General features: G+C 31.2%; 1 protein-coding gene across 1 annotated transcript; it reads left to right on the top strand.

Moving 5' to 3' along the window:
- Positions 1 to 8,527: 8,527 nt before the first annotated feature.
- On the top strand, positions 8,528 to 13,292 carry LOC107889261 (COP9 signalosome complex subunit 2). The gene is made up of 12 exons (XM_016813624.2): positions 8,528 to 8,736; positions 8,850 to 8,942; positions 9,425 to 9,503; positions 9,790 to 10,030; positions 10,109 to 10,183; positions 10,266 to 10,400; positions 11,250 to 11,437; positions 11,976 to 12,044; positions 12,136 to 12,226; positions 12,344 to 12,478; positions 12,678 to 12,790; positions 12,889 to 13,292. The coding sequence occupies exons 1-12, from the start codon at positions 8,727 to 8,729 to the stop codon at positions 12,977 to 12,979; spliced, it is 1,320 nt and encodes a 439-aa protein (XP_016669113.2). The 5' UTR covers positions 8,528 to 8,726; the 3' UTR covers positions 12,980 to 13,292.
- Positions 13,293 to 15,352: the final 2,060 nt, after the last annotated feature.

Consider the following 15,352-nt stretch of genomic DNA (forward strand, 5'->3'; position numbering starts at 1 on the left):
TACGTGTATCAGATTGTTAGGTCACATGTGTAGTACTAAGTACAGGCTACTATGCGTACCCGATAGCTTCGATCACGTGTGTAGTACTAAGTGTAGGCTACTATGCGTACCAGAGAGCTTCGGTTACAAGGGTGGTAATATGTACAGGCCAGCGGGTATCTGTTACTATTCTGATGAGTTCAACGGGAAATTTACTAAGTGAAAATACATATGAACATGAATATGTGATGAATAAGTGAAGGTTTGTGCGTGTAAACTTATGAGCAACGTGCTCGATATGTGATCGAACTTTGGTAAGATTGATGTGGAGTAAGTGTTACAATGAAAGTTACTACAAAGAAAACATGAAAGAGTGAAATTTAGTAATAAAACAGTTTTGGACAGCAGCAGTTGTGTGACTTTGAAAAATCACCAAAAATGGTGGAAATCAAATTAGAAGTTGAATAAGATATGAAATAAAAGCTTATTGAGTCTATTTTCATATAAAGGAAATGATGTAAGCAAAAGAATTTCATATTATGAGATATTTGAATTCTTGTGAGATGGAGTCAGAATGAATTTGGAATCGCCTATTCCGAATTGGGAAAATCACTGGAAATTATACAAAAATAATCATGGGTTATAAATTATATGCTTAAAATCATTAATGAGTATATTTTCAAGGGAAATAGACAGAAGCATCATCCGAGTCCCATACTATGAGATAATTAATTTATAGTGAAGAGAGGTCGGAACTATCAAACAATGAAAAATGGGTAAATTTAAAGAATAAACTGTACTTATTGGCTAGACGAAAAATTATGAAAATTTTATGGTAAGAAGATATGTGAGTCTAGTTTATGGAAAAATTAGCAATTCTCAATTTGGAGTCCTGTAGCTCCAGATATAAATAATTTAGTGACTGTGACTTGAGAAAACAGCTTAACTGAACTTTGAATAAATAAAGAGGAATTGAAAAATAGCATGTTAATACATTGCTTATTATTTTTCATGCAAGCTTAGTAAGTATAAAGCTTACTCCCTCCTTTCCATTTCTTTCAGTATTGTCAGGTCGACTTGGTGTTGGAGATCGTCGGAGGCAGCATCACACTATCAAGCCAATACTTTTGGAGTATTGATACATATGTTAGAAATATCAAGTAAGTGGCATGTATAGGGACCTAGTTCTATGACATGTGTTATTATGATTTGGCTAAATGTATTGGGCTATATCGAGCTATTGTACATGGCCATGAGAGGTGGCTCATATTGATTATGGTTTGTAAGTCTAGCTAATCATGTTACGTTTTAATGCATATGATGTGATCATAAGAATATGTTTGTTTGCCATGTATGGTTGGTAATATTTCATGTGTGTTGAATGCATGTTTTATGACCAATCGAAGTGGTCATGACCATGAATTAAACGTGTAATACGGTAATAAGATGATAGTACCTTGAACATGGATGTTTGATGTATAGGTTAGTAACCATAGTTTAATGGTATAAGTGATTAATGAGATGACAAGGTCAAATGAATGTGTAATAATGTGGCTAGACTAGTTTATCATGAGTAGGTGGAACATATGTATAATGACAAGTCAATGTTGAATGTGTCTTATAAAGGGTGTTTAATCACTAAAATGATGCCATGAGTTTTGAGTTTGATGTCTATAAGGTTGTAAAGGTTTATGGGAAACATGAAGGCTTGGAAAATAGCCTAAGTGTTAGCCACACAAGCAGAGACACGGTCATGTGTCTTAGCCGTATGGAGGACACGACCTAGCATACAGGCGTGTGGCTTGACCGTGTGGTTCAAATTGTTTTGCTGATGTCACAAACAGAGAGTTACACGGGCTGAGGACACGGGCGTGTCCCAAGCCACACAGGCGTGTGTAACCATACGGTTCAACACAGACGGGCATGTGACTCTCCAAAGCAAGAAATTTGCTAAGTTGTCCAAAGTTTATCGAAAGTTCTCAGTTTAGTGTCGAACCATCCCGATGTATGTTTTAGGCCTCGAAGGCCCGCATAAGGGACAATGTACATGTGTTTCAAAAGTTTTAATTTAGATGAAAATTTTATAGCCTGATTTTATATGTTTGTGAATGTTTAAGTCCGGTAACGCCTCGAACCCTATCCCGGCTTCAGATATGGGTAAGGGGTATTACATTTAGTGGTATCAGAGCTATGGTTTAATCGGTTCTCAAACTAACCTAACATGTATGAGAGTCTATCAAGTGTGTTTTTCAATTGTAATAATAATGCCAAGTATGACTATGCTTTTACTTTGATCATAGTAATGTGGTAATTCTAGTATCTGGATTTCTCTAAATCTTCGTGAAGGATTTTACATCGGCAAAGGCATAAGTGGTGAAATTGCTAATATCAGCTTGTATAATGGATTTTTTTTCTCAAGAAAGTTAATCAAGTTAATGCCTTCGATTGAGAACATTTATACTACCATAAGCTAATGCAATTGAAATGAACTTTGATTAGTATGATGAGTGAATTTTGCATGATTACATGTTAAATCATTTTGACAACTGAAAGGAAGGATTTTCTGAAACTTTATCAAGAAATAATTAAGACCGACTTAGTTGTTCACTTTGTATGGGTTGTTGTTTGAAAGATTTAATGGGATTTTTATGTCCGAAATTTTTCCCAAGTCTGAGAATAAGATTTTATCTCTTTGGGTAAAAGACAGATAGTCTGAATGAAAGTGTCTATATCTTAGAAGACTTTGATACGATTTAAAGTTGCTTTGAATGATAAAGTATTCGTCTTGTGAAAGTTTAATGGTTTACTACATGTTGGTAACGATTTGAATATACGAGAATATTGTTAACCGAAGCCTTGAAACTGGTTTAGTCTGTATTGAGCAAAGACTTCTCGATTTTCAATGATGTGTTTTAAGACAAGAAGGGCAATGTGATAGCTTAAAGTATCTGCTGTCATAGAAAGACTTAAGTTGAGATAGTGTAGCTGACTTAAATTGTTAAAGGATGATAAGATAGTTATGGTATGATCTCTAAGAATGAGATTACTATATATTTCATATCAGAATTATTTCTATCTTTGAAAGAGAAAGATGTCATATGACTTGTTGTTAAATAATTGATGAATCTGCAAATCATGTCGGTAAGTACTGAATTTCCGCTCATCAGACTTATGGGATTAAGTATCTTTGAGATTGTTGAATTTCTTAAAATGCTAGTTTTTGTTAATCGGATTGAGATCCGAGATTTATATCGTGAATTATTGAAAAAGGTAATTGAAGCTCTGAATTTTAAAGATGACCATAGGTCAAACTAGTAAACTGTCGGGCTGTATAAAATGATAGAGAACTTAAGGCCATGATGATCGGGCTAGCTACGCCATTCGAATCCTAGAGGATTCAAGTATAATGTGTATATACATATTCTATGATGGTATGGGTTCGACCCTTGTATACATGAGTTCTCTGATAGAAGTCAAGATTCGATTGATGCGTCATATAACACGGAATTGTTCATGACTGATCCGATATAGATTTAATCTATCACAAAACATACCAATTCAATACTTCAAATTATATACCATTCATTCAACCTACTAACCATTCAAATGCCAAATTCCTACCTATGCAAATCCATGTTCAAACATGCTATTTCATTTCATTTTACAACCTTTACCAAACCATTTAACTAGGCATTTCAAATGCCCAATCATGCATTTTCAAGCCATATGCAAATGCCAACATCTAGATCATATATATACATATCAAGTTCAATACCATGGATCAAAATGACTTTCAAACATCATTTAGACTTCATACATTTAACTTTGTTCCAAAACATCTATATACATGCCACAAACTGTAATACCCCGAAAATTTTTATAGTAAAATATTATCCGTGATATAGAAAAATAAGGAAATAAAGTGACAAAAAGGAAAATTTTGAGTTATGTCAATATTGGGAAGTATATTATGACATATTGATTCAAGAAAGGATTAAATTGTAAAAGTGAGAAAAGTTTTGCGGCCCAAGAGTAAATACTCAAAATTTGAAGGATTAAAGTGTAAATATGAAAAGTTGAAGGACTAATAGTGCAAATATTTTAAGGGTGGAATGATCTAGAAACCAAGGAAAATTGATGAATTAGGACCAAATTGAATAGGTGAAGAATTATGAGGGACTAAATTGCAATTTTACCAAATTAAGTGATGACTCAAGATTGGAATTTTAAAAGATCACAAAGGGCAAAATGGTCAATTGGAAGAGAGAGAAATCTAGAGACAATGATGATGTTGGAGATATTTTAGATAAATTAAATAAATAAATATTAGTTTATTAATACTTTAAATTAATTTTTAAATGATATTTTATCATTTTATTATTATTTTATTATATATATATATGTAAGGAAAGAAAGGGGAGGATGATCACCATTCTCATACAACTAACGTGAGAAGAAGAAGAAGAAGAAAGAAAGTTTGTTATTATTAACAAAACATGGAAATAATGTTGTAGTAGAGTTTTCTTACATAAGGTCCTATGTTCTTGATATGTTAGTTAAGAGAAAATAAGAGAAAGTGGTGAGAAATGGTGTAGAAAAAGAAAATAAGGGTGTTATAACATGGTAATTAATATCTTGCACTAAAACAATTATGGACAGCAACAATATTCTAATTTTGAAAAATCACCAAAAATTGTAAAAATCGAATTATAGGATGAATAAAATATGATATTAAATCTTATTGACTCTAGTTTCTTATAGAAGAAACGGTGTAAGTAATGGATTTGTAAATCATGAAATATAATGAATTTTGTGAGACAAGGTCAGAATGAATTTGGGTTCCCCTATTCTGACTTTAGAAAATCATAAAAAATTGGATAGAAATAATTATGGGCTTAAATTTATATGTTTAGAATCTTGAATGAGTTTATTTTCAATATAAATAAACGGGAATACCATTAAAATTATGTACGAGGAGAGAATTAATTTTTAGTAAAGAAGGGTCAGAACTGTCAGACAACAGAACAGGGGTAACTTTAAAGAATAAACTGTACTTATTGGCTAAACCAAAAATTCTGAAAATTTTATGGCAAGAATATATATGAGTCTAATTTCAGGGAAAATTTTTGGATCTTAAGTTGGAGCTCTATAGCTCCAGATATAAATAATTTAGTGACTATGGCACAGATGGACAGCTTGAATATTCATAAAAGTAAATAAAATATATATATAGATAATGTTACTTACAAGTGTGTTATATACATTAAGGATGTGGAATGGAGAGGAGGAGGAGGAAAACATATATGAATATTCATCTAGCATGGCTAATTTGCATATTTTAGACTCAGGGACTAAATTGAATAAAAGTAAAACTTTATGGGAAATTTTGTAAAAATTTTAGAAATGACCAAATTGCTTGAAATGGATTATTTTATTATTTAAATTAAAAAATTGAATAAAATTATTAATTTAGTTCAAGATAGGGGGAAAACATGTTTTAGGGATTAAATTGAAAAGTGTTGAAATTATGAAAAATTCTAATATTTTATAGAATTCATGGACTGTTATCAATATGTATGAGAATAATAGCTGAAAATAAGGATTAAATTGCAAGAATTTTATTTTCCTGACCCTAAGGATGAAATCGTCATTAATTAAAAGTTTAGGGGCAAAATGGTAATTTTGCCTAGAGCATTAATTAAATGCATTAGAATATTAAATGAATGAAAATGATGATCAAATTTATTTATAAAGATCCGGACGACTCAAATATGAGACTTGATCGTGGAAAAGAAAAGATATCGGATTAATAAAATTATAAACACAAACAAGCAATGAGGTAAGTTGGTGTAACTTGAATTGTATTTTAAATACTTGAAATATGTGGTTATGTGATGAAAATATGATTTGAATGTTCAATTCATGATATTTGATGAAATATTGATAATACTCGATATAAATTGAAAATAAATCCCGGTTGAATGAAAGGAAAATTCGATGGATCTCTGAAAAGGAATTGACGGTAAAAAGGATCTACCCCGGACGGGTGATCCTATTCTGATATCGCCCTCCCGAAGAATACGTGTAAAATGGATTTAGCCTGGACGGGTAATCCAAATTAGGGTCTGGATTTAGCCTGGGCTGGTAATTCAGATCCAAGCTCATTAGAGTAATTGTCGTTGCAGGGGATTTAGCCTGGACTGGTAATCCCGACAATACTCTATGAGTTTATACTACAGGGGATTTAGCCTGGACTGGTAATCCCATTGTAAGGATGAGGTTCACGGGAGTGTGCTCTCTGATATGAAATGTGTAAGACCATGGTTGAAAGATACCATGGCAGCCTGATATGAAATGTGTAAGACCATGGTTGAAAGATACCATGGCAACCTGATATGAAATGAATAAGACCATGGTTGAAATATACTATGGCAACGTGACATGAAATGAACAAGACCATGGTTGAAAGATATCATGGCAACATGACAGAAAATGAGTAAGACCATAGTTGAAAGACACTATGGCATCATGTCAAAGATAAGTAAGATCGTGGATGAGAGATGCCAAGACATCTACTGAATAATTGATATTCAGGTAATATGTATTAGATGACGAATGGTTATATGAAATAATTATGAAGATAGATAAACGAAATAAGTATAAGTACATGGAATATAATTTATGTTAAGTTTGATATAAGCTATTACCGGAATAAATATACATAAAATATATGGAAATGATGGAGCATGAAATATTGATATAATGAAATGAATGATATATGCTTATGAAGAAATGGTAAGAGAATGATATGTTTCATGACATGTACATATATGATTATCTTTGATATGTTGATACAAGGAAATTATGTAAGTAAAGACAATTATTAAACTCAAATGTGACATGTCGAGAAAATAAGTATATCAATGTTGAATTTATATGAAATATGTGCAAGTATACTAACAATGATGTGGCTTGACTCTTAGACAAAGGTCAAGCTACTGATTGAATGGTAACATGTTTAATTATAAGAAGCATTGAACTGGTAAGTACTTAGATGAAAATAAAATTTAAGATTTTGCGAAATTTTTTTATGATCCTGATTTAATTCCGGTTGGTTTTTAATGTATGTTTGGGGCTTCGAGGGCCCAATAAAGAGACGTTATGATTATTTTCAAAATATGAATAATAAATGACTCAGAATTATCTAAAAATGTTCAGTAAACTCCGGTAATGCCTTGTACGTATTCCGGCAATGGATACGGGTAGGGGTGTTACACAAACTCGATGTTCAAAATGATTAAACATCTACCAAATAGGTGATAGGATGGTGTGAGCTTCGAGTTGATTCAGCTTGACGAGTTTTGCAAGATGATCTACAAGGGAAATGGAAAATAAACTGGGTAAGCATATCGAATGCTTAGTAAGTTTATAGGCATTAAACATAAACTTACATCAATTTACAATTTGATACAACAAGCTATTTAACTTGATAAAGTTTGCCTAAACATAACAATTCACATATCAATAAAGTGAGTTAACATATAATGACATCAAATGGAAATTGAAACATATATCAATCCATTTCAATACAGTTCCCATAATCAAATCAACATTTAACCAATTGGATAACAAACTCAACATTCCGTTGCCATTTTTCACTTTTCATCAACCTTTTTAACTCGATGAACTCAAGTGAACAAATTCAGATAGACACGTAACTACACCACACCAAATTTGTAATTATATAGTGTTTTTAAAATTTGATAAACAAATTTAGTAGGGCAAAAAGAATATGAAATTTAAAATTTGGGTAAATTATATTAGTAGTCACCTAATTATTAGTAGATTTCTTTTTTGGTCATCAACTATGAAATGTTACAAAATGGTCACCCAAAAAAGAAGTTTACCTGAAAATTTCATTGAAGTAGGCCCAAAGATTTGCCCGAAAAATGGAAGAGTTTAGACAGAAATATGAGGCTAGAAAAACGGACTTGGTAAAATTTAAGGCTTATTCTTTATATGGGCTGAGATTTTGGCATTATTTTTTTGGCTCGAGCTTAGCTCGGCCCGATCATAATATATTACGTTCTAAAAATTAATTACATTAATTATATATATTTATATTAAATCACTAACCTAATAACAATTAAATTAATAACCAAAAATCTAAAAAAATTATCTAATTAAATAATTCAACCCAAAATATGAAATTTTAAAATTTATATTTAATATAATGAAACATTTATTGTATTATTTTGTGTTCTTTAATATAATAAAATATTTATTATATTTATGGTAGTGTATTATTATTTTTTAAAAAATATTTTTAAATAAAAATTAATATAAAAAATTAAATATAAGTAGAATAAACCAAATTTATTTTTTTTTAAATTGGGTCAAGTTTGAAAAAATATAAATCTATTTTTAAAACCTGACCAAACCCAAACTTCAAAAATTGATTTAAATACATTTCATGGACCCGACGAAAACCTCTACTTCCGACATATTTAATTTAAAACTAAAATAAAAAAAATCCTAAAATTGACATTTTGAAAATGTTATTTATGTTAACATTTTCTTATATTAAAAAAAAAAAGGAACAATTTTTAACATTTGCCGAACGTAGCAAGTACAAGGTTGTTTTTGTAGTTTAGTTTAATTTCTGCAACTCGACACCGACACCGTCACCGTCGCCTCTCTATATTCCGGAAAGTTTCTACTTTAGCCAATTTTTTCTCCCAGTAACTATGGCTTCAGGTCTCTTCTTTTCTCTGTGATTTTCTTTGATTCTAATTTAAATTCTGTAATAAAAAAAAATCAGTTTCGCTATTAGCGCTGGATAAAATTGTTTTCTTTCTTGGATTGGACAGATGCAGATATGGAGGATTATGGATTCGAGTACTCCGATGAGGAACCTGAGGAACAAGACGTTGATATCGAGAATCAATATTACAATTCCAAAGGTTTTTTTCTTTATATATATATTATTCTCTAATCTTAATTTTGGTATGGATTCGATTATGCTTTGTTTCAGCTTCACCTAAAAATGTATAATTTCTGTTTCTTCGTATTTTTATATGCTTCAAAATATTACTTTTAGATTAGAGTTAGAGCTCACTTTTCGAGTATAGTTGTGAAGGGCTGTTAGGGTTTATCCCTGTCAAATTGGGAAATTATGTAGTTATAATTTGCGTAGTGGCTGAATAATAACCTAAACTTATTAGGCTCATTATGAGTTTAGCCATTAATCTCATTTCCACAATTTCCTCTTGGTTACATGATAATTGGTTCTTGAATAGCATATTCTGCACCCTAGAGAAGCAGTGGAGGTGAGCTCAAGGGTCCTATTCTGTCTGCATAAATGCTTAAATCCTTGTTGTTGGTTGACAATTTTATGATTTCCTACTTATTGTTACTAATAATTTGTTTTCTTTTGTCGTAAAAGGTTTGGTAGAAACAGACCCTGAAGGAGCTCTAGCTGGTTTTGCTGAAGTGGTCAGCATGGAACCGGAAAAGGCTGAGTGGTGAGTTCTTCAGAAATAACATTTTTATTTATTACTTTTTGTTATTATGGTTATTATGTTGCCTTTTTACAATTTATGCCAACTAATGCTTTTTTTACTTTCCTTGTGCTAAGTCTTTTTATGATTTAGGGATGAATTTCTCTTTGATTTTACTTGCAACCTTTACAGATTCTTGTCTTTGTTTTATCTATCCATTAAAAGCAATTATGCCATTCAGCAAAAATATGTATTTTATTTGAGCTGTATTCATCAATAATAAATAGTGTACTTGTACTTTATATGCAAGGGGATTCAAAGCTCTTAAGCAGACTGTAAAGCTCTATTACCGATTAGGGAGGTATAAAGAAATGATGGAGGCTTACAGGGAGATGCTAACATACATCAAATCAGCAGTGACACGGAATTACAGTGAGAAATGTATAAATAATATTATGGACTTTGTGTCTGGGTCTGCTAGTCAAAATTTTGGGCTCCTGCAAGAATTCTATCAGACCACTCTAAAGGCCCTTGAAGAGGCAAAGAATGAGGTTAGAATACTATCAAATGTACAGTACCATCACTTCAGCATTTGCATAAACATGTGATGTATTGCTCTTGTCATGCAGAGACTTTGGTTTAAGACAAATCTTAAGCTATGCAAGATCTGGTTTGATATGGGTGAGTATGGGCGAATGAGCAAGGTAATCTTTTCCAAACCTTGTTATTTCATTTATACAGGATATAGAACCATAGAAATAATCATTTAATGTGTTGCACTATCAGATTTTGAAGGAACTTCATAAATCTTGTCAAAAGGAAGATGGAACAGACGATCAAAAGAAGGGAAGTCAGCTTCTGGAAGTATATGCAATTGAAATTCAAATGTATACCGAGACAAAGAACAACAAAAAGCTCAAGGTAATTTAACTTCCTTTTTAAGATACAATGTATAAATCTACAATCGGCCAAGCAGTTGCTACATCTCTTTGAGAGGATTGAGGTTTAAGGTCTTCTCTGCTAGGTTTTCTCTATATGTACCTAAAAAGTCAAAATCTGATATTAAGTATTTTAAATCGAGCTGGTAAGATAAAGAACTCTTTATTGATGAGGAAGGAATGATTCTATGATTCTATTACATGTCAAATATGATTACTTACAAGTGGCAATTCAGGAGGGGCACATAAGCAGTCATAATTCTCTTGTGAAGGTCTATTACTGAAAGCTAGTTTATATTGTTTCTGCTGTCACCATTTATCTACCATTTAATAAAAATACATGGTAGAATATGTACCCAATTTTCTGCTTTGCGGATATCAAGTATGCTTCCTTCTGGAATTCAAGGGAAGCAATGTTAAACTAAGATATGAAATATGTAGAACTTTAGGCGTGAAAGTTCAACTGTGTCTTGATTTTGCTATTTTTTAGAATTCTAGCAACTCTCAAATTTAAACTACTAAAGTATATTCACTTGTAGTCTGGATTGGTTTATCTGGGTCCTGGTCAATGACATTGTTACATTAGCATGAAGCACTATTAGTTAATCCTTAATACTGAAATCGAGAAGTTTTCACTGTTGTTTAGTCCCAATTGCATGTGGTCACTACTTCTCTTCCTGACTGATACTTGTAACTTTGTTCTATTTTATATTATAGCTGAAAAACCAACCTTGGTTCTGTCTGATAATTGTTTTACAAAGTTATACAGTTATGTCCTGTTTGGTCTTTATATAATGGTTTAGCCGTGACTGAGATATTGGTTTTAATGCAGCAATTATACCAGAAAGCACTTGCTGTCAAGTCTGCAATACCACATCCTAGAATCATGGGAATAATTCGTGAATGTGGTGGCAAGATGCATATGGCTGAGCGTCAATGGGCTGAGGCAGCCACAGATTTCTTTGAAGCTTTCAAGAACTATGATGAAGCTGGAAATCAGAGACGTATACAATGCCTAAAGTATGATTATTGTCTAATGTCGTTTTTCACATTTTCTGTTTGATGCACGATTCTCCTTTCTCTTTCATTGGTAGCAGAATATTTGACATGGGAGCTGAAGCTCTTTTAGCCTACTGGTTTAACCCCATTATAGCACTAGGGTGACCACCCGTAACAAATGTTTAAAATGGACTGCATTTCTCTGAACATGTTTGAGGGGGTACTTTGAGGCAAAAGGTTCTTTTATCAAAAGTGACATAAGAAATAAATAATTGCTACTAAAGGCATAAAGTTTGAGGCCAGATTGTAATATGGAGGAAAATGAAGAAAATCCCAGTCAGTTAGATCTAGGGGAGGAAAAAAAAGAGAGACAAAGTAGGGATAAATTTGGTTGGAAAAGAAGAACACTATCCTAGAGTAGAGATATTGCAAATATTATTAGTATCTTATCCAATAAATAAGTCCTTGTATGCCTTTCATTAATTCCACTTGGTCCTGTCTTTTCCCCAATTAGATAAAGTTTCAAATTTATCTTTTCATCTTGTGGGTTCATTTCCAGATACCTTGTTCTAGCTAACATGCTGATGGAATCTGAAGTTAATCCTTTTGATGGTCAGGAGGCAAAGCCGTAAGTCCCTTTTTATATCTACCTTCTAAATGTAGCTTCTCTCTCTCTCTCTCTCTCTCTCTCTCTCTCTCTCAGCATTCCCTCACTGCAGGTACAAAAATGACCCTGAGATTTTGGCGATGACAAACCTTATAGCAGCCTATCAACGAAATGAGATAATAGAGTTTGAAAAAATCCTTAAGGTTTGTGCAATGCTTTCAGATGTTCTGATATATATTGCTGTTTGCATTTGTTTGCTTTCCTTTTTGTTGAGCTTGGATCTCTTCTTTTCTTTTCTTTTCTTTTTTTTTTCTTCTTAGAGTAACCGAAGGACAATCATGGATGATCCGTTCATCCGAAATTATATTGAAGATCTTTTGAAGAATGTCAGAACTCAAGTACTACTTAAGCTTATAAAACCATATACGAGAATCCGGATCCCTTTCATATCAAAGGTGAAAACTGCAGCTTTTCCTTTCTAGTCGGTTACTTTGAGTGTTTCATTTTATTTATTTCCCTTTCGTTATCATTGCAGCTAGCATTTCTTGTTTGAACTCTCATTTTTATAATAAACTCCATATATATGCTTGTATATTTCTCAAATAAATATATATACATATAATTTGAACTCCTCCATGAACTTTCAACATTCAGGAACTCAATGTGCCAGAAAAAGATGTAGAACAGTTGTTGGTTTCCTTGATCTTGGATAATCGTATCGATGGGCATATTGATCAAGTGAACCGGCTGTTGGAGCGTGGTAACAGGTCAGCCTACTTATTATTCACTACTATACAAGGTTGAGTTAAAGTTGAAGCAACATCACCGTGATTAAACTTTTACTTGCATTTTGTTGCTTGTGCAGGTCGAAGGGTATGAAGAAGTACACTGCTATCGATAAATGGAACACACAACTGAGGTCCCTTTATCAAACCGTTAACAACAGGGTTTATTGAGAAAGCAAAAATGCTATATGATATAATCCCTTTGGCTAAGGTACTCCCCTTTCTTTTTGGGGCTACAAGAATATGCTTGCTTTCTTGTGTTAGGTGACTTTAGATAATCTAGATTCGAAAGTTTATGTTTTGTTTTGGTTAGTCAAAGTTTTATTCTTATTCAATGACAGAAAAAAGAAAACCCCATATATTTGCCTGTTTGCGAGAATTTTGATTCCAGGTTAACGCTGTTATTTGAAGTGATCATGATGTGTAGATCTGACATGAAAAAAGTGATACTAGCACTATAAATATATGATCGAATCAAAATCTACGTTAAAGGTGTTTCTGGTATTGGTTGTGAATTGAAACATTCAATTTTCATTTTTTGGACCCGTAAAAATTGCGGTCACATCAGGTTTGTTTTGTCTGATTTTGGTCGTAATGTGTATTGTCTGGTATATGAAAGAATGTAGAATTATAATTTAGTGCTGTTTAAAATTCTTCAGAACAATTGATTATATCCCGATTTAGAGCGTATTCTTTTCATATATGGGTATGATAAATTTAATCATATTGAATGCAAGATTGATAGAACATAACAGTCAACAAATTAAGACAATATTTCTGACTTTTCATTGATGAATAGAGAGGATTACTTGCTTTGCACAACTGCTGTTAACCATATTCACAACTGACTTCAGTTACTAAGATTATTATTTATATACATACCAAAAATGGAATTTCTTTTATGTCTAATTTTATCATTAAAACAAAGGTGGTCCCCGTTATTTTGATACCTGACCTTATGCAGAGCAAGACCAGCAAGCATATATGTATAAACTGAAGTAGTCAATCCTCTCTTGTTTATATACGTAATGAAATGACTATACATATATAGGGAATTTATTCATAACAAAATATTTTTAATATATATTGATGAATTTGAAATGATACTTTAAAATATAATTGTATGTATCCATGTCAATAAAAAACGGTTTATCCTAATTTTTTTCTCAAAATAGTTACCAGAAATCAGTTAGTTTTGTATATAATATATTTTTAATACATCGAATGTAAATTATCTCACACGTTATTCTCAATACAAATCCGACATAGGGCGGCACTGTTTTCTAACATGATTCACGGTATTTTAAGATTTTATTTTTTTGGAAATTTACAAAATTTTAATTTTTAGATTTCATTCACTGATTGAGTTTTATTCTTATCATCTATTAGATTAAATCTCATCGTGACAACTGTTAAGGTAAAGACCCATTTGAAAGAAAAGAGGAAAATTTAGCTGCTTCTCTTTTCATTTTATCCCGAAATTAGATCCCAAAATCACTTAACTTATTTATTCTCAATTTATTTAATTTAATTATTAAATTAAAAAAATTAATCAACCTAACCAGTCAATTCAATTAATTATTCCGGACTGATACTTTCAATCCTATTGGAAATGAGATTGGTAGTGATATTTTGAACTGTCCAACAAGAGATGAATGCCACCGAGGAAGAAAATTACAGGGCTGTCTTCCAAATGGGGTCCAATATTTATATGGTTCATAGTTTTTGGGACATGGGATAGTAGAGGGGAAATTGCATAATGGGATAAATGCTACAAAGGTTGTGTTTATTCCAGAGATCAAGGCTGTTTTTATATTAACATAACATACATAATTTAAAAATACTTTATTTATTTAAGTGTTTTACTGAATTAATACCATATCAATTGAGTTACTAACTCAATAATAAATTTACAAAAAACTCTTCATTTTTTAAGTAATAGATATTATTTAAGGGTAATTTATCTTTTTAAATAAAATTTAGAAAAATACTTCCACATATTGAAACTCAATCTCAAAATATTATTATTTTTAAAATTTTAACTTTACCCCTTCAACTAAGATCATTTTTTGCTATTATATCAATTTTCTTATTTTTTTAAAATTTTTTATATACATTTTTTCTGTGACAAAATCTAGTATAAAATTATATATTTCAATTTATAATGACTATTTTTTAATATTTAAAATATAGTTTATATATTTAAATTAAATTTTACAAAAACTTCATATTAATTGTTTAAAATTTATATTTCATTCACCAAAATATTAATATTAATATTATTTGTTTATATTTTTATTGAAATGTCATACTATTAACATAATTTAAATGTATTTTTTTTAACTTTACAACATCATGTTTAAAAATGATATTTTATTGCTCAAAAATATTTTTTAACAGCAATGCTAAATGCCTACATTTTAAATTAAAATTATCAAAAACACTTTTCAAAAGGTTAAAAGTACTTAGGAGATTCCTGTATTATAAGGATTGTATCAAATTAGTCTCTCTATTATTAAATGTATCAATTTAGTCTTTACACTA

This window comes from Gossypium hirsutum, chromosome A09 (genome assembly GCF_007990345.1).
Source record: "Gossypium hirsutum isolate 1008001.06 chromosome A09, Gossypium_hirsutum_v2.1, whole genome shotgun sequence".
NCBI lineage: Eukaryota > Viridiplantae > Streptophyta > Magnoliopsida > Malvales > Malvaceae > Gossypium > Gossypium hirsutum.

Bases quoted from the DNA above. Each gene is read 5' to 3' on its own strand.
- LOC107889261 (XM_016813624.2), top strand. The intron at 8,943-9,424 runs GTTTTTTTCTTT...TTGTCGTAAAAG, and splicing joins TCAATATTACAATTCCAAAG to GTTTGGTAGAAACAGACCCT. The intron at 12,479-12,677 runs GTGAAAACTGCA...TTCAACATTCAG, and splicing joins GGATCCCTTTCATATCAAAG to GAACTCAATGTGCCAGAAAA.